This window comes from Copadichromis virginalis, linkage group LG13 (genome assembly GCF_057382275.1).
Source record: "Copadichromis virginalis isolate Kocher_CV1m ecotype Utaka linkage group LG13, C_Virginalis_male_GT1.1, whole genome shotgun sequence".
Classification (NCBI taxonomy): Eukaryota; Metazoa; Chordata; class Actinopteri; order Cichliformes; family Cichlidae; genus Copadichromis; species Copadichromis virginalis.
The window spans coordinates 27,623,153-27,648,591 of NC_140630.1; the positions used below are offsets into that span (position 1 = coordinate 27,623,153).

At 42.1% G+C, this 25,439-nt stretch overlaps 1 protein-coding gene across 2 annotated transcripts in view; it reads right to left on the bottom strand.

Annotated features, from left to right (window-relative positions):
• The window catches only part of kndc1 (kinase non-catalytic C-lobe domain containing 1), a 49,884-nt gene that overhangs the window by 12,268 nt on the left and 12,177 nt on the right, over window positions 1-25,439 (bottom strand). For both annotated transcript variants that reach the window (XM_085478353.1, XM_085478354.1), the window contains exons 3-21: window positions 24,770-24,828; window positions 21,422-21,568; window positions 20,168-20,285; window positions 19,937-20,073; window positions 17,796-18,425; window positions 16,978-17,092; window positions 16,697-16,768; window positions 16,471-16,532; window positions 16,204-16,362; window positions 13,021-13,098; window positions 10,097-10,184; window positions 9,668-9,860; window positions 8,026-8,717; window positions 5,602-5,740; window positions 3,846-4,105; window positions 2,414-2,775; window positions 1,473-1,566; window positions 1,262-1,359; window positions 991-1,175 (exon numbers count right to left, since the gene is read on the bottom strand). In XM_085478353.1, the coding sequence (XP_085334479.1) occupies window positions 991-1,175; window positions 1,262-1,359; window positions 1,473-1,566; window positions 2,414-2,775; window positions 3,846-4,105; window positions 5,602-5,740; window positions 8,026-8,717; window positions 9,668-9,860; window positions 10,097-10,184; window positions 13,021-13,098; window positions 16,204-16,362; window positions 16,471-16,532; window positions 16,697-16,768; window positions 16,978-17,092; window positions 17,796-18,425; window positions 19,937-20,073; window positions 20,168-20,285; window positions 21,422-21,568; window positions 24,770-24,828 (3,688 nt within the window). The remainder of the gene's footprint in view (window positions 1-990; window positions 1,176-1,261; window positions 1,360-1,472; window positions 1,567-2,413; window positions 2,776-3,845; window positions 4,106-5,601; window positions 5,741-8,025; window positions 8,718-9,667; window positions 9,861-10,096; window positions 10,185-13,020; window positions 13,099-16,203; window positions 16,363-16,470; window positions 16,533-16,696; window positions 16,769-16,977; window positions 17,093-17,795; window positions 18,426-19,936; window positions 20,074-20,167; window positions 20,286-21,421; window positions 21,569-24,769; window positions 24,829-25,439) is intronic.

The window sequence follows — 25,439 nt, forward strand, 5'->3', positions numbered from 1 at the left end:
AGCTGATGCTGTTTGAGGTTAATTCCACTGACGATACGGTTACATGTCCCACCCAGTGCAATAACGCCGCTCATTTAAATGATCGTCACAACAATCAGACAACTGGTAACTCGAAAAATGCAGGAAGGAGGGAAACCGCTTCAAAGCGCGCATGCCCTGACAGAAAAAGCCCCATCGCTCTCGGACCTCAGCTGAGACTGCAGGACGACCAGAAGAGCTTCGGCTGAGGACCTCAGGTTACGCGCAAACGGTGTCAGGAGAGCTGAAACACAGCTTGGTGTGAGCCCAGAAAGGGCCTTAAATTTCACAGAAAAAAATCCCCAAATCAATTAACCAATAACCAATGAAGCGAAGCTAAAATAGAGGAAAGTCTGGCTTCTGAGTTTTTGGACAAGCTGTAGTTTGTGTAGTCTTTATTGGCTCAAACAAAAATATAATAAATTACAATAATATCACCTAGAGGTAATAAAAGGCGATCACCTGAGCCGTCAGCTGAGGGCTGGACGTGAGCTCAGCTGATTACTGTGGAGCGTGACTTCACAGCCAACCAGAATGCAAATCAGAGAAAAACTGCACTTCCAGTTTCAACTAATTGCACCTTTTGATCAAATGTTTCGTACCTAGTTCAAATTTTTAAGCCCTCAAGTTTAGCAGGTATGCTGCCTATCAGCCAATATAGTATATAAGTGTAGTATGCTGACATCCTTACAATTAGTCAGCATTACTGAGAAAAAATACCCTGCAAATAAAAAATTCCAGCTGTAATAAAGGCCTTATTTTAGAAAAAACACATCAATAAAACATCAAATATATTCTTAAGTTTCCCGTTGTAAGTGAATACACTCTTTTGACTCTGTAAAATGCCTTTGTTGGACACATAAAAAGCAGACGGAAGGTTAAATAACTCAGCCTATGACCAGGATCACAGCACTGTAAAACTTGACTAGAAAAAAAGAAAAGAAAAGAAAATCGACCCTCAATCAAATGTACCTGGCGTAGAGGTATGCCATGAGGCCCAGAGAAGATCCAGCCTGCAGAGTGCTCTTCCCTTTGCTGGTACCAAAACTCAAGACTGAAATGTCCTCTGAGGACTCGAGGTCCAACGACTCGAGTTCACAGACAGCCAAAGCGGGGAGCAACGAAAGCTCCAAACCCCACTGATCCACACTGAGAATCTGTGGAAATGAAAGAAATTCTATCAAGCTTACAAGAACTGGGTTGTTAAGTATGATGCATAAGATTTTTGGGTAAGCTTCTGTACCTCGAGGTATTTCTTCACACTATCCAAGAAGGCTACTTTGGACCTGAGTTCCTCGAGCTGTGACTTGAGTTTAAAGAGCATTGGCTTGCTCTCAGGACCTTTGGAATACAATAAAGGTACAATACACACACACAGTCTTTACATGCTGTATCAGAAACACAGCATTTTGCCATTTTCATACTCCTGCGGCGTGTTAAAACGAGCACCCAACCTTTGTTTTTCCTCTCTTGTTGAATCAACTTCTGGTAGAAATTTCTTGTTTTCTTTAGATTCCTTGTTTCAATTACAAGCTGCTGCTGCAGTTCCTGTTCAAAGGAAATCACACAGAATCATACAAAGGCCCTAAAACTGCACCACATGCCTTCTGCTGAAAGAAGCCGTCGGGCGTTTTAAGTGTGTATGGGCCAGTGTTTTGTTTTTTTTTTTGTCCTCTCTTCACCGTGGCAACAGAAAGCAACAGCTCTTTTGAAGTGAACTGAGTAAGAAGTCGCAGCATCGCAGCTCTTAAGGTACGTTTATTAGCTTTCACGCAAACCTTCAGAAGGAGCAGTGGTGCCATCAAAGCGCTCAAACACAAGGATGATTCATTAATATTCTTTTGCAAATGATAATAACTTTCTCTGCTGAGGGGCTAAGTTCAACATATTAATATTCAGATCCAGTTTGGAGAGAATAATATGCCAATTACCCTAAAGTCCCCCACATGTTCTCGTCCTATTTACCCCAAAGCCTGACCGTGCCCCACTTCATTACAGATAGGAAAATAAGTCCCACGCTTAATCAAAAAACTCGACCAGGTGAGGAGCTGAATGAAACAGAGAAGCACTCGATTTCAACCTCAAGCAGCACAACCAAAACGATTTAAACTTTAACTTCGAGGATATTTTGATGGAAATAACTTATCTCGGCTCAGGGCACAGAAGACTGTATTTATTAGTTTTTTTCAAATGCCTTAAAAAAGCGATAAAACATTTGCATTTACATGAATTTATAGAATAATCCATTGAAATTGCATAACATTTAATACATACACATTTAATGTAAGCGGCATGAAAAGGTGATAAATAAATCATGGCATCTCCCGTTCGTTCAAACGCTCAGGGTTAAGGTCAGGGATGATTCAGAGGCGGTGGCCATCGTAGCTTTACCCACCTGTGCTTTTACGTCCAGACATGGCGATCCTGTGTGCTGTCCCAGATTCCCTGCATACTGGATCACATCGGGACTAAAGCACTCTTCGCCGAAGAAGGCCAAGGCCCAGTCCGGGCTCGAAATGAGGCCAAGACCCTCTGCTCTGAAACCGGAGGAGAGAAGCCGCTCAGACGCCACGGAGTCGCTGTCCTCCATGTCCTCGGAGCAGTCTGGGCTCATCTGCTCATCGTGGGCTCCTGTAAGCCTTTCCTCTCTCTCTGATAGAACCTCAGCTTCAGAGGGGCTTTCATCGCTGCCCCCCACTGAATGACCTCTTCCTTCCATGACCCCCAAGTCTGAACTGTCAGCGTTCACGCCTGGAACTGTAAATAAAGACAGAAGAGAGAGAGAGAGAGAGAGAGAGGGATTGGATCACATGGAGAGTATAAAAAAGGCAAACTGGATTTGTGAAGTAAACAGAGAGACAGAGAGAGAGAGGGAGAGAGGGAGAGATCCAAGGGTGGCGCTGAGGGTGTTTGTTGCTAACCCTCTCGTGGCTGCACAATGCACTTACTGTTTAACAGATGCCCTTAAACCAATTCACAGTTCAGTCACTATCCTTTTTTTTTAATTTCAAGTATCTGTTCAGAGCCTGTCTGTAATCAAGACAGCCCATGTCTAACATACTTCAGTAATGACAAAAACAGACCCAAGTGTGTGTTTGTGTGAAAGTCACTGACCGGGAATGAGTTTCAGAGAAAAGGGAGAAGAAGAAAAAAGCCTTTGCAAGTTTGCTAGCACGCCTTGGACCCTTCTGAATGAGGCGCAAACTTAAGAACAGCATCCAACAGCCGGCAATGGCCCTCATGACTGCAGTCAGCAGCCAAGGCGATAGAAATATACCAAAACATCACAGAGAGGGTGGAGTTTGATATCTAAAAACAGGACAGAATCTGCACGAATATCAAATCCCTTCATCTACTTAGTTAAGAAGAAAAAAAAAGTACTGCGCTTGTTGTACTGTGTTACAATGCAGCACTTGCACATAGTACTTAGTTACAAGTTTATTTTACTTGTACTTGAGCAAGTGAAAAAGCAACATTTCCTGTAAGCAGCAGTAATGTCTCCTAATCCCTAATCTATTTATGGGAGCAGGTTTGTAACTTAAACAATCCCATCTTCCTCACATGCCATTTTTAAAATCAGATTATATGCTGAATTTAAATGTATCTCAAAGGAAATCATGGCTGGCTCAATCACTCACAGCTGAAGATGAAAACCTCAGTCTGCGGGCTCAAACAGGTGATGCTCAGAGCCTGAGAGGGAGCACTTTTATTTGACTTGTTCATCCAGTTCAGCCTATGCATTTCAGAAACGGATCCAAAATATAACCGACTGTGAGAACTCTCCAATAAAAAAGAGATAGAGGTCAACAACCAAATCTTTCTCCTACCTTCACTGATGCAGTGCTGATTTTGCTCTGAACTCAATCTGACATCCTCGAGTACAGTCCTATTTTCTGCATGACAGGACTGGGCCTTGGTTTCTTCCCAAAAATCCCCAGCAACAGGACTGGACGGGCGGAAGTTTCCATTCAGATCGAGACAGCTGTTCAGGCAAACTTCTCTCTTCCCTCTCCTGACAGCGGCTATCGAGGATGGGGTAACGGTTGCCCTTTTCACAGCCTTTGATGGAGGCTGATCATTAGAGCTGCTGCACGGGGCACAGAAAACACACAGCATGTTCAAAGCAAATAATAATTAGCACTAACTGGGGGAATATTGCCAATGACATGCATTCAAGTAAGCAGGTAATAGGCAATTCAGAGAAAACACACATGGTGATGATAATAACTGAAACAGTCAACAATGCAAAGCACATACAGCACTCAACTTCACAACGGATTTGCTACTTTAATCAATAATGTAGTAGAATACTGGCTCCAATGGAAAACTCGCAAAGAATGAAACAAGGCAGCCACTGAACATCCTGGAGCTTATCAGTAACATTATGCACTTGCAAATTACACCAACTGAGCCGCACAATTAATACTGTGCCAAAACAGACCACTGCAGTCCTTGTCAGGGTTAGAATGAAGCGTGTCTTCATCAAGTCCCTCAATCCCTTCAGAGAAACTGAAGCAGTGGAGGAACAGTGGAGAAACCCTTCACAGCTGAGCCCTGTGAACGAGCCCACAGCCAGAGGAAAAACATGTCTATCTCTCTACAAAGCTGTGTCGTCTCTACCAGAGCAGATTAAAGGGTCTGTCATATTGCCCTGAGCACAAGAGCATGAGCAACGCCTGGATGAAAAGACGTCTGAAAGAAGTGACAGGCTCGCCTCCGTGCTCGTCTCTTTCTTATGTTTAAATACATGCATGCATTCATCCATACACTTAAGTCTACCCAATGCCCAAGGCTAATTGTCAGTATATCAGTAACAATGCAGAAAGAGCTTTAAATGTGTTGACATAGCACTTGTACCGAAAAACTTACCGCATAGCTATTACCATAGGAGCTGCTAATGTGGTTGGCGAGGTTTGCAAAAGAAGGTTTGTTTCTTTTTAATGTTGGCTTTGAATGTGAAAGCGTGCAGAGGAGAAGATGTCATCGTTAATCAGCACTCCATCCCATAACTTATTCCAACATCTTTGTACTCTGCACCGTTGCACATGTAAATAAGCTACCTCCATTCTCCTGCCACATGGCTTTATCTTAAATTAGAAATCTAACTGTCTATTATAAATCAATTAATAGGGTCTGTATTTTGCCAGTTATTTCCATAATGGTCCTAATTTAAAACTTTGGAAAACATGCCTATAAGAGTTTACCAGAGGCCAAGGTGATGTCTTCAAATTAAACTACATCAAAATAAAATCATGATATGCAATATTATCTGTATTATCTGTATCTGTATGAATAATCTGCAAGATAACATTCAGAAACCATGTTTATTCATATTACACTAGTCAAATGATCTCAAGGTGACTGTTTTATTTCTAAGCAACATCAATTAATAATACTGTGTTGTTATTAGAGCATTTAAAAGCCTTTATATAAGGAGTTAATATTAGTTTATTTATGCCTCACTTCATTAGCTTAAACAACAGGCACTGTCTTTACAAGAAAAAACAAGCAAACAAAAAAAAAAAACCCCGAACCAAAACCACTGTTTAAAAAGATAAACGATATGAGGAAAAAAATGCTTACAGTGTGGAAGTGCTGCAGTTTACCAAGCAATGCAATACACCCAGTAAGTCATCTTCCCAGTAGAGATCAGTGAATCTCTCCTTCACGATGCTGGCAAACGCCTGGTATTGGAGGTCCCTCAAAGAGAAGATGAACTCCCCTCGGAAAATGAAAAGCAGATTTTCAAATGAATATGTCTGAAAAAGAAAATCAGTGCAATAAAAATGCAAACTGGCATTAATAGAACATTACAATCTTAGACTTCGGGGCATCTGTTCCTTATAACACTGAAGTCTACCCTATATGGGCAAAAGTAGTGGGCCACCTCCACATTACAACTACAGGAACTGCAGCCATAGAAATCTATGTCATGAAGTTCCTGGCACACAGCTTTTGTGTTGATGGTAATGCCAGAGGAGGTCTAGAACTCTACAGTTATTGAGTTAGCGTAGCGTTTTTATGCACTATTCCCCTCAGCAATTGGCGACCCCCCCACTCTGTAACTTTATGTGGTGCTTTCTGATTGACTTGCCATTCCACTTTGCAATAATAATTGTAATAGTGGCATCCTATAACAGCAGAATTCAGTGTACTCCTCAGAATGACTAATTCTTTCATAGATGTACGTATAGGCCGACTGCATGGCTACATGCTTGATTTTTACATAACTGTGGCAAAAAGCCCCTGAATTCAAAGATGTGGCCCAATACTTCTGTCCAAATAGTGTATCTAGTATTCCCAGAATATAGGCAAGTAAAGGAAGCAACAGTGTTACATGTTTGCCAAGTAAATGTAGGAACATTGTACACTGTGTGATCACAAAATGCAAAAGCAAAACAGAACATGCATGCTTCCGGTCGCATTCCTGACTCGATGAAGCACCCTTTGGGACTGGAGTGCTGTGTTGGCATGGAACAAACTTGCATTTGGTCTCTGGGTTATAGTTTGACTTACTCAAAGTGATCAGAAGGGGACTTCCATAGAGTGAAGAAGTAATAGCAATGCTGGGAAAAGTCCCAGTGTGCACAAAGAGAAAACTCTGAAGAAGAGATCTACCAAATTTAAATCAGTTGAGGTTTTTATGTTATTATGAGTGGACTACCAAAGAATGGATTTTACCCTGTCAAATTAAGCTGGGTGTTGTTTGACTGTTAATTAGCTGTTAATAAAGCACTGTATATATTCTTCTATTATTTATTGATATAATTCAACTGCTAATGTTATGATTATGATTGCATTAATCTTACAAAGTTTGCACATACGGTGGAGAAGCCAGACCGTGTACTATTATATTTTTCCATTTATTAGTCTAAAAAGATTGATAAAAGGAAATTAGCTACTTCAATGTTTCTCCCTGCTGTATAATCCTTACTTTTGCAATCTGTTTTGGATTGACTATACTATCCACGGATAAGGATGAGTCTCCAGACCTGGGTTCTGTAGAGAAATTGATCACAGTAGTCCAATTCATTGGAATTGTTTGTCTGCTTGCGTATCAATCCCGCTTATCATTTCCACTTGCACTTGAGCTACAAACAGTCTGCAGCGTGGATCTAGACATTACTTTTATTTTTATTGCTTAGCATTAGCATGCTGTCTATACAGGGGCTTGCAAAGAGCTGAACTGAAGTTGCATTAGCAGCATAATGCACGTATAAATAAAGAGGATGTATGTTATATCACAAGACGGCTGATAGATTTGTTTCACTAACTCATCTACACAAGGCATTTTCTAAAGGGTATAGCAAAGGTGGCAGTTTGTCGTGAAACAACAATGGCAATCTCCACATTTTGACTTTTTTTTTTCTCTTTTTCTCTTTTTGACTTTAATTGCGAAATTTCGACATGGTGTTCTTATATTGTCTGTTCTTCTTCTTTCTTGTATATTGTTTTCTTTACTTTCACACCTTTGTGGTATTGCTTCCAAATTTCAGTGTGCAAGAAAATGTACATTGACAATAAAAAAGTTCTAAGTTCTAAGTTCTATTCTCAAAACGATTAACAATATTTTTTTTCTTAATGTGGCCCTAATACTCAGTCATAACCAGACCCTGAACTTCAACAGGCAACAAACCGAAGAAAGAAACGTAAAAGTAATGTAACGAGTAGTATAACGACTTTCCCTTGGGAGTAATTAAGTAACGTAGTGTGTTACTTTTAAGAAAAGTGTTCTGTGTAATATGTTCAAAACGTTAGGCTACTTTTTTGGAATAATGACCCCAACACTGATCGCAGCAAATAGGAGAAATACCTCTAAGATGCAAAAATACTAATACTACTTAGATATGGTCGTGACTCTCAAAGCGGAGCCAATGAGAACTCAACATGAATCGATAAGGAATCAAACCAAAAAGTAATATCAATTATGGAATCGGAATCCTTTAAATTCTTATGAAATCCAATGCCTACCCACAGATATAAATATAACTATCTGTAGATACATACCCATGGCAATGTCCTCATGCCCATTGTCCAAATATCCATCAAGGGAAAACTCCCCCTTCAACAGATCGATCACCTCCTTTAAGGCAGGGTGGACATCTGGGGAGCTGGATGTTCGAGCAGACTGGTTCTCACCTTGTGTTCTTGGATTTGTTTGGACCTTGTATGCTCCAAGCACACTGTGCTCCATGCAGGAGTCGGAAATGACTGAGCTTCCACTAAAATGTGATGATGGTGGTTCATACTCCTGTGGTCCAGGCCTAACAGGCACATTAAGACAGTCAATAAACGAACCATCAGTGCTCTCTGTGATTAGCCCCTGCAAAGGCTGAGGGACCAAGGAGAGATTTATATCCAACCCGAGGACAGACTCGGGAGCCTTGACCTGCACAGGCACTAGAGAAAGATGCCCTGTTGTGGGGTTCTGCCGAAAGAGGTAATTATTGAAAATACCACAACCATTGAGGTTAGTGGATAATGGCAGAGAAACAGAGACTTCGAGATAAGATATATCAGGGAGAGCAGAAGGGGAGTCGACCAGCATCTTGCTGCTAGAAGTTGTAAAAGATGTAGTTTTCTCCTGAGTACGGAGATTGGGTTCAGTTTGTGGAGGAAGTTGGTACTCAGAGGGTGGAGTGAAATCGAGGCTGCTTTTCACAATTTGATCCCTGCCTTTGGTGAATCCATCCATAGTCCTGTAAAATAGACAGTCAATCAAATCATTTCTCATAGGTATTAGGTGCATAACATTTATTGTAAATGTTTTTTTTGTTTATTTTTTGATGGATCATAGCTATATACTTTACCAAACTGTCTCAGCATTCATGGAAAATATTTTCATTCACTGGCTTACCAAGATTTAGAGAAGTGAAATGTTACCATTTGTTGATATATTTTTATATATGTGCCTGTAAGACACTAATACCAACAGAAAATGTATATGTTTGTTTAATACATAGAGCAATGTGTTGACTGACTGCATGCTATTGCTGTCTTGTCACCATCTTATATTGCAACAATATTGCTTTACAGATGGCAACGGCCTGCAAGTGGTCACAGACCAGGTCCCCATCTAAAAAAAAAACCAAAAAAACAAAACAATTGAAAGACGACAAAACTGTAAATTCAACCATTTACATAGCTGCAATATTTTTATATTTCTAATCAACAGAGTGCCTCAGAAATTTTTCTGCTTTTATGTGATCCAAGCTCCCAAAACCAGAGCTGGTGTGTCAAGTGATCAACAAGTGACTTTTATTTTCATTGCCAGATCATTTACAAACATTCTTATGACCATGACAATGACAACAAGTAACTATACGTAATAAGAAGGTCAACGTGAAATTACAGCTTGTGGTTTTGACATTTTGGTTTATACTATCAAAATGATTTGATTGCTTTAAAAAGTGTTTGCTAGTACGGCCCAATTTTAGGCCTTTATCTTTAAAGAGAACCACCCTAGCTGTTTTTCTTCTGATTTTAGCCTTTGTGCTAAGCTAGGCTAACCAGCCTCCCATCTAACGCTCAGAAAAAAAAGCACATTAGTGTATTTACAAAAGTGGTTCTGAAACCTTTGTTTTACAAATAGATTGATCATTGTTGTTTAATATAATGTAAAGCCGTAATATCACTTTTGTATTCCTACCCTTCAGTGTCATTTGAAAAATGCTGGTCCCCCCCCTCTAAACCTCCTTCACTGGTCAGGATGATGGGGGTGAAGTGTGTGGCGGTGGAAGTGAAGGCCTCTGGGAGCTGGAGTTCCTGATTGACTGGATAGCTGTGGGGAACAGGGCCAGGCACAGGAGCCAGTCGGCTCTCAGTGGCCATGGGGACAAAGCCTACACACAGTTACCACAGTGCCATTTACAATATCAGTGATATTGTCTCGTGCAATGTACAAAATACCATCAGCTTTAATTCTGATTCAAATTAATGAGACCAAATACATTTTTATTAGTTTGTTTCAGAGGGGGCTTCCTAATATTTCATACATTTAGGATATGTAAAATATTGTACATGTTAAAGTAAAATGTATTGCACGAGGGTCATCCCTACTTAAGTAAAGCTGCCCTACCACTGTTGTTTTCAGCAGACTCTTCACATGAATTTTGGCATGTTTCAGTGGTCGTCAAATCTTCTGCATCTGAGAATTTTAAGGTTGGCTGAAAAGAAAATACAATATGTTCATGACAACTAGAACTGACTATTCAGTGACACAAAACACAACCGACACTGAGCACAAGAAGCTGACACTGACACTTTACTAATACACAGGTACAACAGCATTAATATATCTGTGGTGAAAAAAGCTCCTCCTTGAATCGCTACCTTATCGTGGTGGAGGGGTTTGTGTGTCCCAGGGATCCCAGGGGCTATGTTGTCTGGGGGCTTTTGCCCCCTGGTAGGGTCTCCCATGGCAAATTGGCCCTGGGTGAGGGACCAGACAAAGAGCGATTCAGAAGACCCTTATGAAAAGGACACCGAGGGAACAGTTTACCCTGCCCGGGATAGGGTTACCGGGGCCCTGGAGCCAGGCCCGGGGAGGGTGCCCGAGGGCGAGCGTCTGGTGGCCGGGCCTTAGTCCATGGGGAGGGGGGGGGGTGCTGGAGGGTGCTCTGTTGTCCTGCTGGGAGACTTCAATGCTCACGTGGGTAACGACAGCGAGACCTGGAGGGGTGTGATTGGGAGGAACGGCCTCCCTGATCTGAACCTGAGCGGTGCTTTGTTATTGGACTTCTGTGCTAATCACAGTTTGGCCATAACGAACACCCTGTTCGAACATAAGAGTGTCCATAAGTGCACGTGGCACCAGGACGCTCTAGGCCGTAGGTCGATGATCGATTTTGTAATCGTATCAGCAGACCTGCGACCTTATGTTCTGGACACTCGGGTAAAGAGAGGGGCTGAGCTGTCAACTAATCACCACCTGGTGGTGAGTTGGATCAGGTGGCGGGGGAGGACGCTGGACAAACCTGGTGCACCTAAACGCGTAGTGAGGGTGTGCTGGGAACGTCTAGCAGAGGCCCCAGTCCGCGAGATCTTCAACGCACACCTCCGGCAGAGCTTCAACAGCATTCCGAGGGAGACTGGGGACATTGAGTCCGAATGGACCATGTTCAGCGTCTCCATTGCCGAAGCTGCTGCATTGAGCTGCGGCCGCAAGGTGGTTGGTGCCTGCCGCGGTGGTAATCCCCGAACCAAATGGTGGACACCAGAGTTGAAGGGAGCCACCAGGCTGAAGAAGGAGTCCTATCGGGCTTGGTTAGCCTGTGGGACTCCGGAGGCAGCCGACAGGTATCGACAGGCCAAGCGGAATGCGGCTCGGGCAGTGGCTGAAGCAAAAACTCGGGTGTGGGAGGAGTTCGGAGAGGCCATGGAAAAAGACTTTCGGACTGCCTCGAAGAGATTCTGGCAAACCGTCAGGCGTCTCAGGAAGGGAAAGCGGTGCTCTACCTGCACTGTGTATAGTGCTGGCGGAGCGCTGCTGACGTCGACTGAGAAAATTGTCAGGCGGTGGAAGGAATACTTCGAGGACCTCCTTAATCCCACTGACATGTCTTCCGAGGAGGAAGCAGAGTCTGGGGATGAGGGGAATGACCCGCCAATTTCCGGGGGCGAGGTCACTGAGGCAGTTAAACCTCCTTGGTGGCAGAGCCCCTGGTGTTGATGAGGTCCGCCCCGAGTTCCTGAAGGCTCTGGACGTTGTAGGGCTGTCCTGGTTGACACGCCTCAGCAATGTTGCGTGGAGATCAGGGGCAGTACCTGTGGACTGGCAGACCGGGGTGGTGGTCCCCATCTTTAAGAAGGGGGACCGGAGGGTGTGTTCCAACTACAGGGGGATCACACTCCTCAGCCTCCCTGGGAAAGTCTATGCCAGGGTGCTGGAAAGGAGAGTTCGTCCGCTAGTCGAACCTCGGATACAGGAGGAACAATGCGGTTTTCGTCCTGGTCGCGGAACACTGGACCAGCTCTTTATCCTCTCCAGGATACTTGAGGGTGCATGGGAGTTTTCCCAACCAGTCTACATGTGTTTTGTGGACTTGGAGAAGGCATTCAACCGTGTTCCTCGGGGTGTCCTGTGGGAGGTGTTGCGGGAGTATGGGGTGTCTGGCCCATTGCTACGGGCCATTCGATCCCTATACAACCATTGCAAGAGCTTGGTTCGCATTGCCGGCAATAAGTCGGACTCGTTCCCAGTGGGTGATGGGCTCCGCCAGGGCTGCCCTTTGTCTCCGGTTCTGTTCATAATGTTTATGGACAGGATTTCTAGGCGCAGCCAAGTGGCGGAGGGCTTTCGCTTTGGTGGCCTCAGAATCTCATCTCTGATTTTTGCGGATGATGTGGTTCTGTTGGCTTCATCGGGTGAGGGCCTCCAGCTCGCACTGGAACGGTTCGCAGCCGAGTGTGAAGCAGCGGGAATGAGGATCAGCACCTCCAAATCTGAGGCCATGGTTCTCAGCCGGAAAAGGGTGGTGTGCCCACTCCGGGTCGGGGATGAGTTCCTGCCCCAAGTGGAGGAGTTCAAGTATCTCGGGGTCTTGTTCGCGAGTGATGGGAGAAGAGAGCCGGAGATCGACAGACGGATTGGGGCTGCAGCTGCAGTAATGCAGACGCTGCACCGGTCCGTCGTGGTGAAGAGGGAGCTGAGTGTAAAAGCGAAGCTCTCAATTTACCGGTCGATCTACGTCCCTACCCTCACCTATGGCCACGAGCTGTGGGTAGTGACCGAAAGAACCAGATCGCGGATACAAGCGGCAGAAATGAGCTTCCTCCGAAGGGTGGCTGGCCTCTCCCTTAGAGATAGGGTGAGCCCCTCCCGGCCATCCGGGCCAGCCGAGAGATTATATCTCTCGGCTGGGAACGCCTTGGTATTCCCCCGGATAAGCTGGAGGAGGTGGCTGGGGAGAGGGAGGTCTGGGCCTCTTTGCTTAGGCTGCTGCCCCCGCGACCCGGCCCCGGATAAAGCGGATGAGGATGGATGGATGAAAAAAGGTTTACCGGGTGAACTCTGCTGATGAGGTTGTTCCAGACAGTCTCAGCATTTGTCCCCTGGCGTGATAAGTAGTCACAACAGCTCTGGAACAGATCCACATGAGAGTAAGTGTGATAGCAATACAAGGCACTTCATACACAGATATGGATAATGTCAGAACTAATTCTCTCCTGAAATAGCTCAAGGGTTAAAAACAAAACAAAAAAAAAACACGCAGCAACCCTTTAAAAAGGATTGACAGGGTAACAGTAACAGTAAATTATGGCATTTATCACAGAGTTCTTTGTTGACATAATGACAAGGGAAAAAAGAGATTACTCTAAGCAATGATGCTTCTCTTTGAAGTTGTGATATCTGCACAGTGATAAACAAAATCAAAATGGGCTTTATTTATAGAAAACTTCATAGTTTAGTATTCTAACATAAGTTAGAAATAAATGTATGATAAATTGTAAATACATTTTTGCTTGTATTTGCTTTGTATTTGGTGCTTGACTAATTCTTTTAGCATTTTACATTAACATGTCATTAGTACTAAAAAGAGAGCTGAGTGTAAAAGCAAAGCTCTCAATTTACTGGTCGATCCACATCCCTACCCTCACCTATGATCATGAGCTGTGGGTAGTGACCGAAAGAACGAGATCGCGGATACAAGCAGTGGAAATGAGCTTCCTCTGAAGGGTGGCTGACTTCTCCCATCTGGGAGAGGCTCAGAGTAGAGCTGCCGCTCCTCCACATCGAAAGGAGCCAGTTGAGGTGGCTTGGGCATCTGACAAGGATGCTTCCTGGGCGGCTCCTGGGTGAGGTCTTCACGGGATGTCCCACCGGGTGGAGGACCCGGGGCAAACCCAGGACACGTTGGACAGATTATATCTCCCTGGGAACGCCTTGGTGTTTCCCCGGACAAGCTGTAGGAGGTGGCTGAGGCGAGGGAGGTCTGGGCTTCTCTGCTTAGGCTGCTGCCCTTGCTACCCGGCCACGGATAAGCAGAAGAAGATGAAAGGATGGATGGATAGTACTGAATGCATGGGGGCATACAGTATCAAATGGGTGTTGCAAATCAACTGCATTTATTAAACTGATTATAAATAAGTATGACCACTTCTGTAAAAGCAGAGGTTCTGTCAGTTTGCTGGTCTGAATCATTGTAATGTGTGATAGCAAAATGCCCTGGAGGAAAGCAGGGCTGAACTGCTTGACCCTTTTTTGTTTTTTTATTTTCATTACTGACACTTGATTGTCCAATCAAATATCAGATCTCTTAATGCAACCAGCCTTTCACTATAGATAGAACATGGCAGCACGGCTGAAAGTTTTTGCTGAAATTAGGTCAAGCAACAGGACAATGATGCCAGGAAAATCTAGAACAGAATAGCCGTAAAGGAAAATAACAAGGTGTTGCAATGGTGCAGTCAAAGTTGAGACCTCAACCTGATTGAAATGCTGTGGTGAATGAATGGCTTCAAACCTCAATAAAATCAACCCCTCTATAAAATAAAGCAGAAAGACAAGTGGGCCAAAATTCCTCCACAATGACATGAGAGTGTCATAATGTCATGGAGAATTGGATTAAAGGACTCAGGTGCGAGACTCCTTGCAGAATGACAGTGGATTTATTTACAGTGAAAAGGTGAGTTAACAGTTCGAGTCTATAATCCAAAAAGGGCAGTGCAGTGATACGGCGACCTCTCCTCACGGTGACAGTGCAGTAATAATCCACAACAACTCCTGGTGCCGGCTCCTCCTCCAATCCCTGAACCCCGGTTTAGTTCAACGTTCCAGCGTTTTTTGTGACTCAACCGCCCCGTTAAATAGGTCTGCGCTGGCAAGGTAATTCTGCACAGGTGCGATGATTCTAGCTCAGGACACTCCCCTCCGGTCAACTGCCGTTCCGTGCCACGGCTTCCGGAAGTACATGTTCCAGCAGAAAAACACATGCACAGGATGGAGAGGAGAACACGACACAGTACACACAAACACCACAACAAATTGGCAAGACGATCAGTGAGGACCGTCTAGCCATGACACATAAAGTCTTTTATGAAACAAAGACTCCAGGTTCTGATAAAGTTAGTTCTACAAGCTATTAAATCATTTGGTTTGGTAGTTTTTTACATACTGCTTCTGCAATTTATCTGTTGTATTTTACTAACTTTAAGTCCTGGTAAGGATCAGATCTTTTTTTTTATTATGTCCTGATAAATAAAACATTAGAATTTAAAGATGGGATACATTGTTTTTTTTTTTTTACCATGACTTTATATCTGACCATAAAACTCAAAACCCGACAAACCTGTTTAGCATGTTAACATATGCTAATTAGTACTGAAGCCACAGTTGCATAGTCTGACATTTTTTATTTGCTCATAAGTGGAAATATTCGATGTCCTAAGCTTTACAAAAACCTCCAAGTCTTCTAGAGACCACAGAGGCCAGAAATACGGAAAAAAATAATTTGTGCAACAGCAAAGGTCACGAGGAAACCATGATATCAATGGAATCAAGCTGCTGCTGTGGCTCTTTGCTATCAAAAATCAAAAAGTCTGTAGTATTGTTCTGAAATCTTCAGTAGTGCTCTTAAACTAACAACAGTAAAGACTCCCCGTGGCCTCTAAAATGGCACTGGGAATTCTGTACTGCATTTTAAATGCTTAAAAAAAGTCATTAATTCTATTCTATAAATATAAGCACCTACCTTTGTAAGATAACTCCGGGCTTCTGTTTAACATGCCAGCGTGTTTGTTCTAAATGTAAGTTTTACAACCCAATTTTCATTTGTAACAAAAACAAAAAAAAGCACAAATACTGAAATCAAATTGTCATGTTGTATTTTTACAATAACTTTCTGATGACAAAAATATCACTAGCTGGAGACATTCTTGTCAGAAATTCCAGGAATTCAAAAAGCACTGTGATAGTTCATTTGAAGCTAATGTGGTAAAAGACTGTGATGCCTTTGTATGTGTTCAAAGAAGAAAACAGAGTAACAGCCAGCTAGTGATAAAGGGTTTTCTTGTCTGGCAGTGTCAGGCATAGAGCCCCACAGATAATTTGCTTTGACAACCACATAAAGACTTTCATTAGAGAAAAACTAGCAACTCATAGTGTTAGATTAAGGTGACAATTCATGTTTTTTAAATAATAATAATAATAATAATAATAATAATAATAATAATGGGTTATGATACTTTTTTAGCCATGTCGATGGTAGGTCGCTCGATAGGCGTCCTCTTAGCCATCTCCAGGAGCAGTCTCTTTAATTTCCGAGGCATCGCCAGTTTTTGATTAGGTGATAAACTGAACTTGGCTGTGGCCCAGAGAATGGCAGCAACCCCATACACGCAAACCTGAGCAAAGACAGACGAGAACAAAAAGAAGCGGGTGGGGGTTAATTTGAAATAAATTATTTAAAATTTCGCTTTAAAAATTAATGAAAGCAGTTCTGACAGACCGACCTTCTCTGTTACAATTCCATGCTCTTGATATTCAGGAGCAAGATAAAATTCATCTCTAGATCCTGCAAAGGACACTTACAGTTAGTTCCTAAAGTCAACATATACTCATACACGTTGGATAAGAGTGCATTTTCAGTGAGTATTTTGAGAGTATACAACTAGAGATTGCAAATCCCTCCCCAAAAAACATGAAAAACACAACAGCAGATGACTAAGAAGTACCTACCTATGTTTTTAGGTTTCAAAAAAAGCACTTCTCCCTTGCAGCCCACATGCGCCGTGTCCAGGCATAAATAGGCTAACAGAAAAGAGAGAAATCAGCTGCACAGAAGAATTGTGAGCTAGAACCATGCAACGTAATTTGCATAATATTTCTAGTCAGTTTTTTTCTCTCCGCTTTGGAACTTTCTACCAGTCTATTGTAAGCGCTAGCTCTAAAATGAAGAGAAAACTGCTGTTGCAGGGATAGTTTCTTCCTGGTTTTGTGAACACAGTGGGTAAAATCACCTGGAAAGTCAATGTAGCTCTGCAGTGAGGTTAGGCAGGTGTAACACAGAGCCCACAGCTCATTAACTGTCAGCCTCCGTCCACAACGAGCAAGCAACTCTCTTAGAGAGATCCACTGGAAAGAAAACAAGAACAAACCAATCTTAAAAAGGGAATGTGTTACAGATTAAAGAGTTTCAGATGCTCCCTCAGAAGGCCTAATTAACTCTAACTGGAGCAATTCCAATCTATTTTTTAATGCTTCTATTGCTGCTGAGTACCTATGTGATTACTCTGTCACTTGACTCTAATTTTATGGTTTTGCGGGTGTGAAAAATGTGTGGGTGAGCTTTTCATCTGACTAAGCTGTTTCAAAGAGGATTAATTATTTGCAAAAATCTGAAATCAGGTAACAGTTTTACAATACTGTATCTCTCTCCACCTTTTTTTTTTAGAAGGTGCGAAGTACTCTGGACTTTTTTTATTCCCTAATAATCTTAGCAATCTCCTCCTTGGCTAGCTGCATGGTGAAAGCTCAACAATCTTAAATTATCATCATCGTCCACTCAAGCATTTTTCACCAAAGCTTTTCAGCCATCTTAACATGAGCAAAGATCCTGTACTGACATAGGTCATACAATGCAGTTAAAGACTATGAAATGAACCCAGCTCTTCCCTTCTTATTCCTCTAAAACTGCCAACTCAAAGCTTTTTTGAGAGGATACAAAAAAGTTGAGCCCACTTCAGCCTTCACCTGAGACCTCTGTTGTTTTTCTGCAAGCAAATATGTGATGTGAGCATAGAGCCATAAATTTAAAGGCTGTCTGGCAATGGCTAACCTCATCCTGAGATTCTTCATTCAGGAACAGCATGCTTTTGGTCATGTAGTTATTAGGAATGTATAGACTGTGGTTTAGTGAAGTCTGGTCTTCAGAAGAGTCCTGTTCCATGTTCAGGGAAGTACAGGACGAGGAATCCTGTACTTCCTGCACAAAGTCCTGTATGAAGTCCTGGGCGCACTCCTCACACTGACTTTTGTGGCACTCTTGAATATTGGTGTGTTCAGTCTCGGCAGCATCCTCAGTTTCTCTGGACATTTCCCAGCAGTCCTCACTGTTACAGTGTGGGTACGTCTCACAGGACTTTCCCCGGCTGAATCTCTGAAGTCTGTTACTCCACACAGACTTGCAGCTCAAGTGCTCGTCTGCTCCTATCTCAGTGAGGTCTGAAACCGGTATACTGATGTCTCCGTGACTTGGAGGGGAGAAGCAGGGGGGGTTGTTGGAGTCCGGGACAGAACAGGAGCGGTTAAGGGCCCCCCTCACTCTGTTCAGCCTCTGCTGCGCTCTCCTCCTCACTGGGGAGCTGTTGTGAGAACGGCAATCCATCTCATCTGTCAAGATCAAGCTGTCTCTTTCACTGCCCTCCATGTCCTCAGCCCAGAGAGTGGAATCCCAGCCCCCACACAGCTGCAGATCGAGAACATTATGATTGGTTTCAGCTGTTTTGAAGGCAAAAAATAAACTTAATTATCTAGATGGTAAAACAGAAACCATAGTTTAGATAGCTGAGCAAACTGAAATGGAAAGAACATAAATCTCAATTCTGCCCTTTTTCAACTCCATAGTTTTTTTTCTTGATATTGTTATGCTTTACAATTTTATATTGTATTCTGGAGTTTTGAGCCTAAGGTGACCATATGAAGATATTCTCTCTGACATCACACAGATCTATGGATACAAATATGGCCAAAGAGTTTGGAGCATCTGAAGCCCGAGCTTTTAGGGATTACTGATAGAAATTAGGTCCCTATGATTTGAAACTTTTGCCAAGCTTAATATGAGCATCAGTGCAAATATACAGCACTGCCCAAAGATCTTAAGCCACTCTACATTTCTTTATGTTTTTCTTTCAAGCAGTCAGACTTTCTTGTATTTTTAAGTTTTCTTGAGCAATAGTTATTCAGGCTTTCTGAAGGTCTGTCCTGCAGTCTGTCCTTAAAGAAATTTCAGGTAATTGGACAAGAGGAGGAAAAAAAAGAAAAGACAGAGCTAAAAAATGATCTATGGCAGCAGATGAACACTATCTAAAAGTCATGTCCTTCAGAAACTGGAGCAAATCCAGCTAAGATCTGAGAGATACCCTTCAGATGATCAAGAAACTGTCAAGAAATCATTCTAAGCAAGGGAAACGAGGAGAAAATGCTGAGGTGTGCCAAATAATACAAGAACTGCACTGAGAATCTGTGGAAACAGGTTTTATGGAGAGATGAATTATTTTGGTTCAAATCATTGTCAATATGCACAGAGGAGGTCTGGAGAGAGGTACAACAGTGAATGTCATTTGTAAAACACGGTGGCGGCTTTGTCATGGACCACACCACCATTTTCGAAGTGGTGTGGGATCATCGTGACAGAGAACAGAATAAAAGTCAGCCAACATCCAAAGAAGAGCTCTGACTGTCCTTCATGAAGCCTGGAGAAATATTCCTGAAGATTACTTAAAGAAATTCCAAGAAAGCTGCCTAAGAGAGTTCAAGCTGTGTTGAAGAATAAAGGTGATCATACCAAATATTGACTTTCAAGCTCTTTATGATTGTACAAACTCTGGTAATCTAATAGGGGTATATATAGTAGAAGTTGTTTTTGAAATTCTAACAACAATGTAAATAAAATCTTGTAAAGCAAGTTGTATAGTAATATTCTACTCTTTGCAAACACAGTTAAATACTGTATATGATTCCTTTAAGGAATGTGTTAACATGTTGCTTAAATCTGCCAATAACTTTTCTGACATGATGTTGCATCACTAGCTCATTTAGCACACAGTCAGAAAATGAAATAAAACATATATTTCAATTATGAAACGGCTCTGAATAGGTACCAATAACATTCTGGAAAAGCTGTTTGCTGGCAGTACAGGTTTTTAAAATATTTCTTCCTCCAGCTGCTTGCTACATTTTTAAAAACTTGCTCCATACCTGCTGCCTGGACAGACCATTTGTTTTAACAGAACTGTCATGCTGATCTTTGGTGTTGTCATCTGAGCTCAGTCTTTTAAGAAGACATTTAGGTTTGGAATGCTGCCATCTCGCCTCCCAGGAGCTCTCCTGCCCATCTGTGGATGCCAAAAGAAAGAAAATAACAGCAGGAGAAATCACGGAAGAGACTAAGCGGCGATCTGTTTGAATACACGTGATGAACATGATAACCTTGAAAGTTTGAAACCGATTCAATGGAGAGCACGCGTCGTCCAACTGAGGAGAGTTTGCGGCATACAGCTGCAGAGGAGGTGCGGGACAGCCGTCCTTCAGCCAGAGACAGGATGTCCTGTGGGAGTGTTACACTTGCAGGTTTGCAACACATGAACAGACAACACATACATAGTACCGTGTGTATGTGCTACTTTTTCAAGTAGTTGTGAATAAATGTATTTCTCCTACATATTTTTTTCATACATCACATACATACACAGTGTTTCACTGCGTGGATATTCACTGGATTATTGGCATCTATGTTAGAGCTGTAGAGCATTTTTGGACTTTTTATCTGTTTATGCAGTTTTGTCTATATTTTCAGTGTTTAATCTCCCTTTTTTCTTTTTGAAATCTGTTGTTTATCTCTAGATTTGGACTTTTGCCTGGGTGTTTTGGCAACCCCTTCCAATTAGCTGTTTCTGGAGGGATGACTGCTCATAATCATTGACTAGTTGCTGGGTTTTTTTGCGATTTTGTTACCATGAGCTCTTCATGAGCCTTATTCTGTATGCTTATACGCAGACTTCTGAGAGGGTTCTCATAAAGTTGTAGTACATATTACAATCATATAACACCTTTTTCCACTTAGAATGAGCAATTTTACTTCTGTTTTTCTTTTTCATTGAGGTTTATCTTGTAAGAGGCTGACAGTGAAATGCAAAACTTGCAGTGACACATTATTTCCACTTGATGCTGCTCAAGAGCACGGACTAACTGGAGTAATATGGACTGTCAGTTTGTCTAATAGTTGAAAAGCAGACATGATTTAATACTACAATAATCACACAAAGTATCCATATATTTGTTCTGACTGTAAAGCAATAGTGATTCCGTGTTCTGCTGGGATGTACTGTTTGGCTTGATATATGTGAGGAAAGCATCGGTACAGGCTACACATTGCTATTGGCCAATCATTATCCATCGTATTAGATCATGACGAGATATTGCTTTTCAGTTCTTTTCCTATTTGTTCAACACGACACATTTCATATTTAACCATATTTTCCTGTCTCACTATATGTCAAAAAGGCAAATCACCCAATTTTCCCATTTGTGTGAAAGTTATAATGATTTTAGTGTGATCCCAGGACAAAACGCCTTCTGAAGCGAGACCTCTAATTATTTCACAGCTGTCTCATGCAGTTTAAACCACGCAGCTTTCTATAAATCATTCTAACAGTAATAAAGAGTCAGCAGGTTTTTTTGTACCTGCAGGAGCGGCCGGTCCTCAGGCTTCTCCTCCTGCATCTGCTCCAGCAGCCTCTGGATTTCTTCTCCCAGATCTGCCTCCAGCTCTGGCTCGATGACAAAGTTCAGTGCGGCAGAAAGCGTAGAGCCCAGAGAATAAACATGGCCCTGTAGCCGGGGGCAGACAGGGAGACAACGCTGTCATTATCACGAAGCAGCTGCAGCTGTGAATTTACAGTACACACAGAGATCTGAATCCATGAATGAGTTTAGAAAAGCTCAAAATAACACTCTATCCCGTAACGACTTTATAGGCCATAATTGCTATGCATCGCTGCCATGTAGGCATATTTATGACGGAGCCTTTGTGTTGCTTTGCTTCGCTGACAGTGGATATTATGGTCAGCCCTGAGACAGCAGTGGATATGTACCAGGTGCTCCGGAGTTCATGACCCACACATAACTATCGCTCCCAACAGTTGAAGTGGGCTCGATCCATACTTATGTGGTAAACAAATGTGCAAGAAGAAGAAGTTCTTTAGAAAAACTGCAAAAAATTAGAACGCACAGTTTACTTTGAAATCCAGTTACATAAGTCTGCTGCAAATGTATTCATGCGGTGGTGAGAAAAGTCGCACCGCTCAGTGGCACAGTGCGACTTTCACATTTGAATTCTGCATTTCTACGGAGGAAGCAGAAAGCTTTAGAATTCAGTCGCATGAAAGGCATTTGTCTGTTTGCTAACAATAAAGTTTTTTCAGTGCTGTATCCATAATACAGCAGACATAGATGTACAGAGAAGTCTAAAAAGATGAATAGAGTGGTTACACAGCTGCACTCAGCCACAGCGAAAAAGGATACATAATGGAGATGAACATTTATTAAGCCCAGTGAGAGAAATGCAGACTTACTTTTAAAAGAATTGCAGCAGGAACAAAGATAAATGTGCAGAGGAGAGTACTCAGACATGTTTACACCTGGAGCTGCAAGCACCTTACAATGAAAAGTATGCAAATTCGTAGATAAAGAGGCTCGTGCTTAAACGCATTAGTCAGAAGAACAACTCGATCCAGTCTGTTTTAAGATTTAGACTGCTGAATGTTAAAGGGAAATTTGGGTTGAATTAAACTGTAAGCTTATTTTCATAGCTGTGGACACAGTTTGTGTTTGTCATGATGATACTGTGTACCAGCCAAGTGAATCACTGAGGTCTGGGATTATAGTCAGTTAAAAGAGGTCAGACCGTGTATCAGGCATGAGCTGTGAGGCTGATTCCTGCACTTCAGACTGACTCAAAGCAAAGAAGCATTTGCTAATCCACCCATCCAAAATGAATATAATGTAATCCGATACAACTCTTCTGTTATGGTGTACATAATATACTGCCATGTTCTTGCTGACACAGATGTAGGTGTTAATGTTTTAGCAGTGAGGTCACACTTAGTGGTGGTGTAGACTGAACTGCTTTATATTCAGGTGTCTCTGACATTTCGCACCGCCCGTGAATGTAAATGGGAGGAAAACAAATTAGAAACACCTCTCAGAATAATGTAGTCAAGTGTAATTCAGGGCAGGATTCGCAGCAGATCTCTTCAACTGCAGTGAAATTGACCGTGCGTATATGAGTAATCAAAAGTGGCAAAATGGTGTGTAACCTGCTATTTGGTTAAAAATCGCAGATAGCACACACGCATTTAAAATATTTAAAAAGGCTTTTCTCAAAGTGTGCCTGCCTGAAACGTAACTGTGATGAAATATCAACATACACAGTGATTAATAATAAATGATATTCATCTGGACAGTTTGCTCAATGGCACATTGTTAATCTGCACAGCGGCTACAAGGTGCAAAAACAAAAAAACCTCGACTATGGCTGGGAAGTCGGACTTTTTTCATAAAAGTGGTTTTGTTTACACCTGCCTAGATCACTGATAATTTACTCTGAACAATAACAATAATGTGCCAGTGTAGATTCTCAGCTGAAAGTATGTCAGGTATGCAAACCTGTGCATTGCATAATGAATCCACACTTTATATTCTGGTGTTAAATTTACAGCTGCACAAACTGTATGCATGACATTGCCAAAGACGTGAACATGTAATCAGTTGTTTTGTTTTAGTTCCTGCCAAACCATTTTTACACTCTTGAAATTTGTGCAAATAATCATTATTTAGGAACATCGCACACGTATTCAAGTTATTATGTATGTACTGTAACACAGTCATAATAAAATAACGCGCTATTTAGGATCACCATACATCATTCCCTATGTGCCTTTATGTTCTTAATGGAAATAATTACATTAAGAAACATAGTTATCACTTTGACATTCAGTTCAATCTACTGACCTAGAAAGAGCAGTCAAAGGTCAAATATAACATGACATCTAAAATTTTTATACAGTGCTTTTTACAGTGTTTCTTAACAGATTTGGTATGGTCTTTCCTCATGTTGTGCATTTTCCATTGTTATACCTCTCTGACCTGTCTTCCCCATGTGATGTTTGTGTAATTCATGTATGGTCGGAAGGGTAAGATGGCGCTGGTACGGCTGGCAGCCTTAACCCAATTTCCCTCGGGATGAATAAAGTATTATCAATCAATCAATTTTGGTCCATTTCACTTCAGTCTGTAAGAATCCTAGTTTAGTTGATTCCTAGTTTCCCCACAAAGTTTTATCAGAATTCATGCACAACCGTTCGAGCGATCGTGTGTACACACAGAATGCCATGCACGTAAATGCTACCAAAAACACAACCTTCTTGCCGTAAGTAACTACACATTAGTCTGTATGACTATTTGCAGAATATTTCTAAATAGCATATAATCAATAAAATGAATGTCACTGACTTGGCCAGAATCTATAGTGATTTCCACATCTCAGTCTCTATGTGATGTATCAAACCATGGATATAAATGGATTCAGTTTAAAGCTTCAGAGATGTAACGCACAGCTTTCACTTTGGAAATAAATGGTTTCATTTATTGAATTGTGTGCTCAAATGAATAACAGCTGTTTTGGAGCCGCCATAAACTGTGCATACTTGGAGGGGGGAATAAAGAGAAAAAAAAGGGCTAATTATTACAGACATACAGATAGAATTTATTGTGAAAATTATAAAAATATAAACTATTTTGGAATTAGGAAGTTCACAAATATAACTGTTTCACAGCTCGAGGTCACAGAGGTGGGCATATAACTGAATGGCTGCTGTCTTGCATGGAGTTTAAGGTGAGAGCAGAGAACAAACAACACTCTCCTCTCTTTCAGCAACATCACCACTGTGTGCTGTATTGAGAAACTCCCAGGGGTGAATGACTGCACTGTCCCTTTGACCACATCGAGTAAGAAGATTCAGCATTTCTCACCTCAAACGTGCTGCCCGTGTTGTCAAACTCAGGCGGCACGAAGGAGCCTTCTGGATCGTCTGCAGGTTGAAAGCATACCAATTAACTGCACCATTAAGCATGCAAACATCATCATTTCATCAAAGTGGGGAACAAACAGGCCATTTGATGTAAACACTCAGACGTACAGTCATGTCAGTTCTGTACTGTAACCTACTTGCTAAGCATATCCCATAATGAGATGCAAATCAGAGAAATATGCACCCAGCACGCTAAACCACAACGGTCCAGTGGGCTAGTGCAGACGCTTCCCTTCATTTGCCTAATGCGTGTGTCAGAGATAATCCCAGGCAAACAAGACATGAGCAATCTGCTGATCAGAGCAGGGAAGCAGGCACAGAGGAGCAGCTCTGCATTCTTCACTTTGTCCTCCTGAAATAGGTTGACGCTTAGACTGGACATCCAGATGCACGAAAACATCACTACGAATGTAACATCCACTCCCTCGAGTGAGCTCAGGAAAAGACGGAAAAGGCAGAAGGGGAATAAAGTGGGTCAGGACAATTTGCGGGCTTGTCTGCTAGAGCTAGGCTATCTCTTCCTGGTGTTCAGAGGTCAGTGTGAATTTCTGTGCTTTTCTCCCCTTTCACCTCCTTTTCTATCACCTCTTTCAACTCATCCTTTTTTTTTA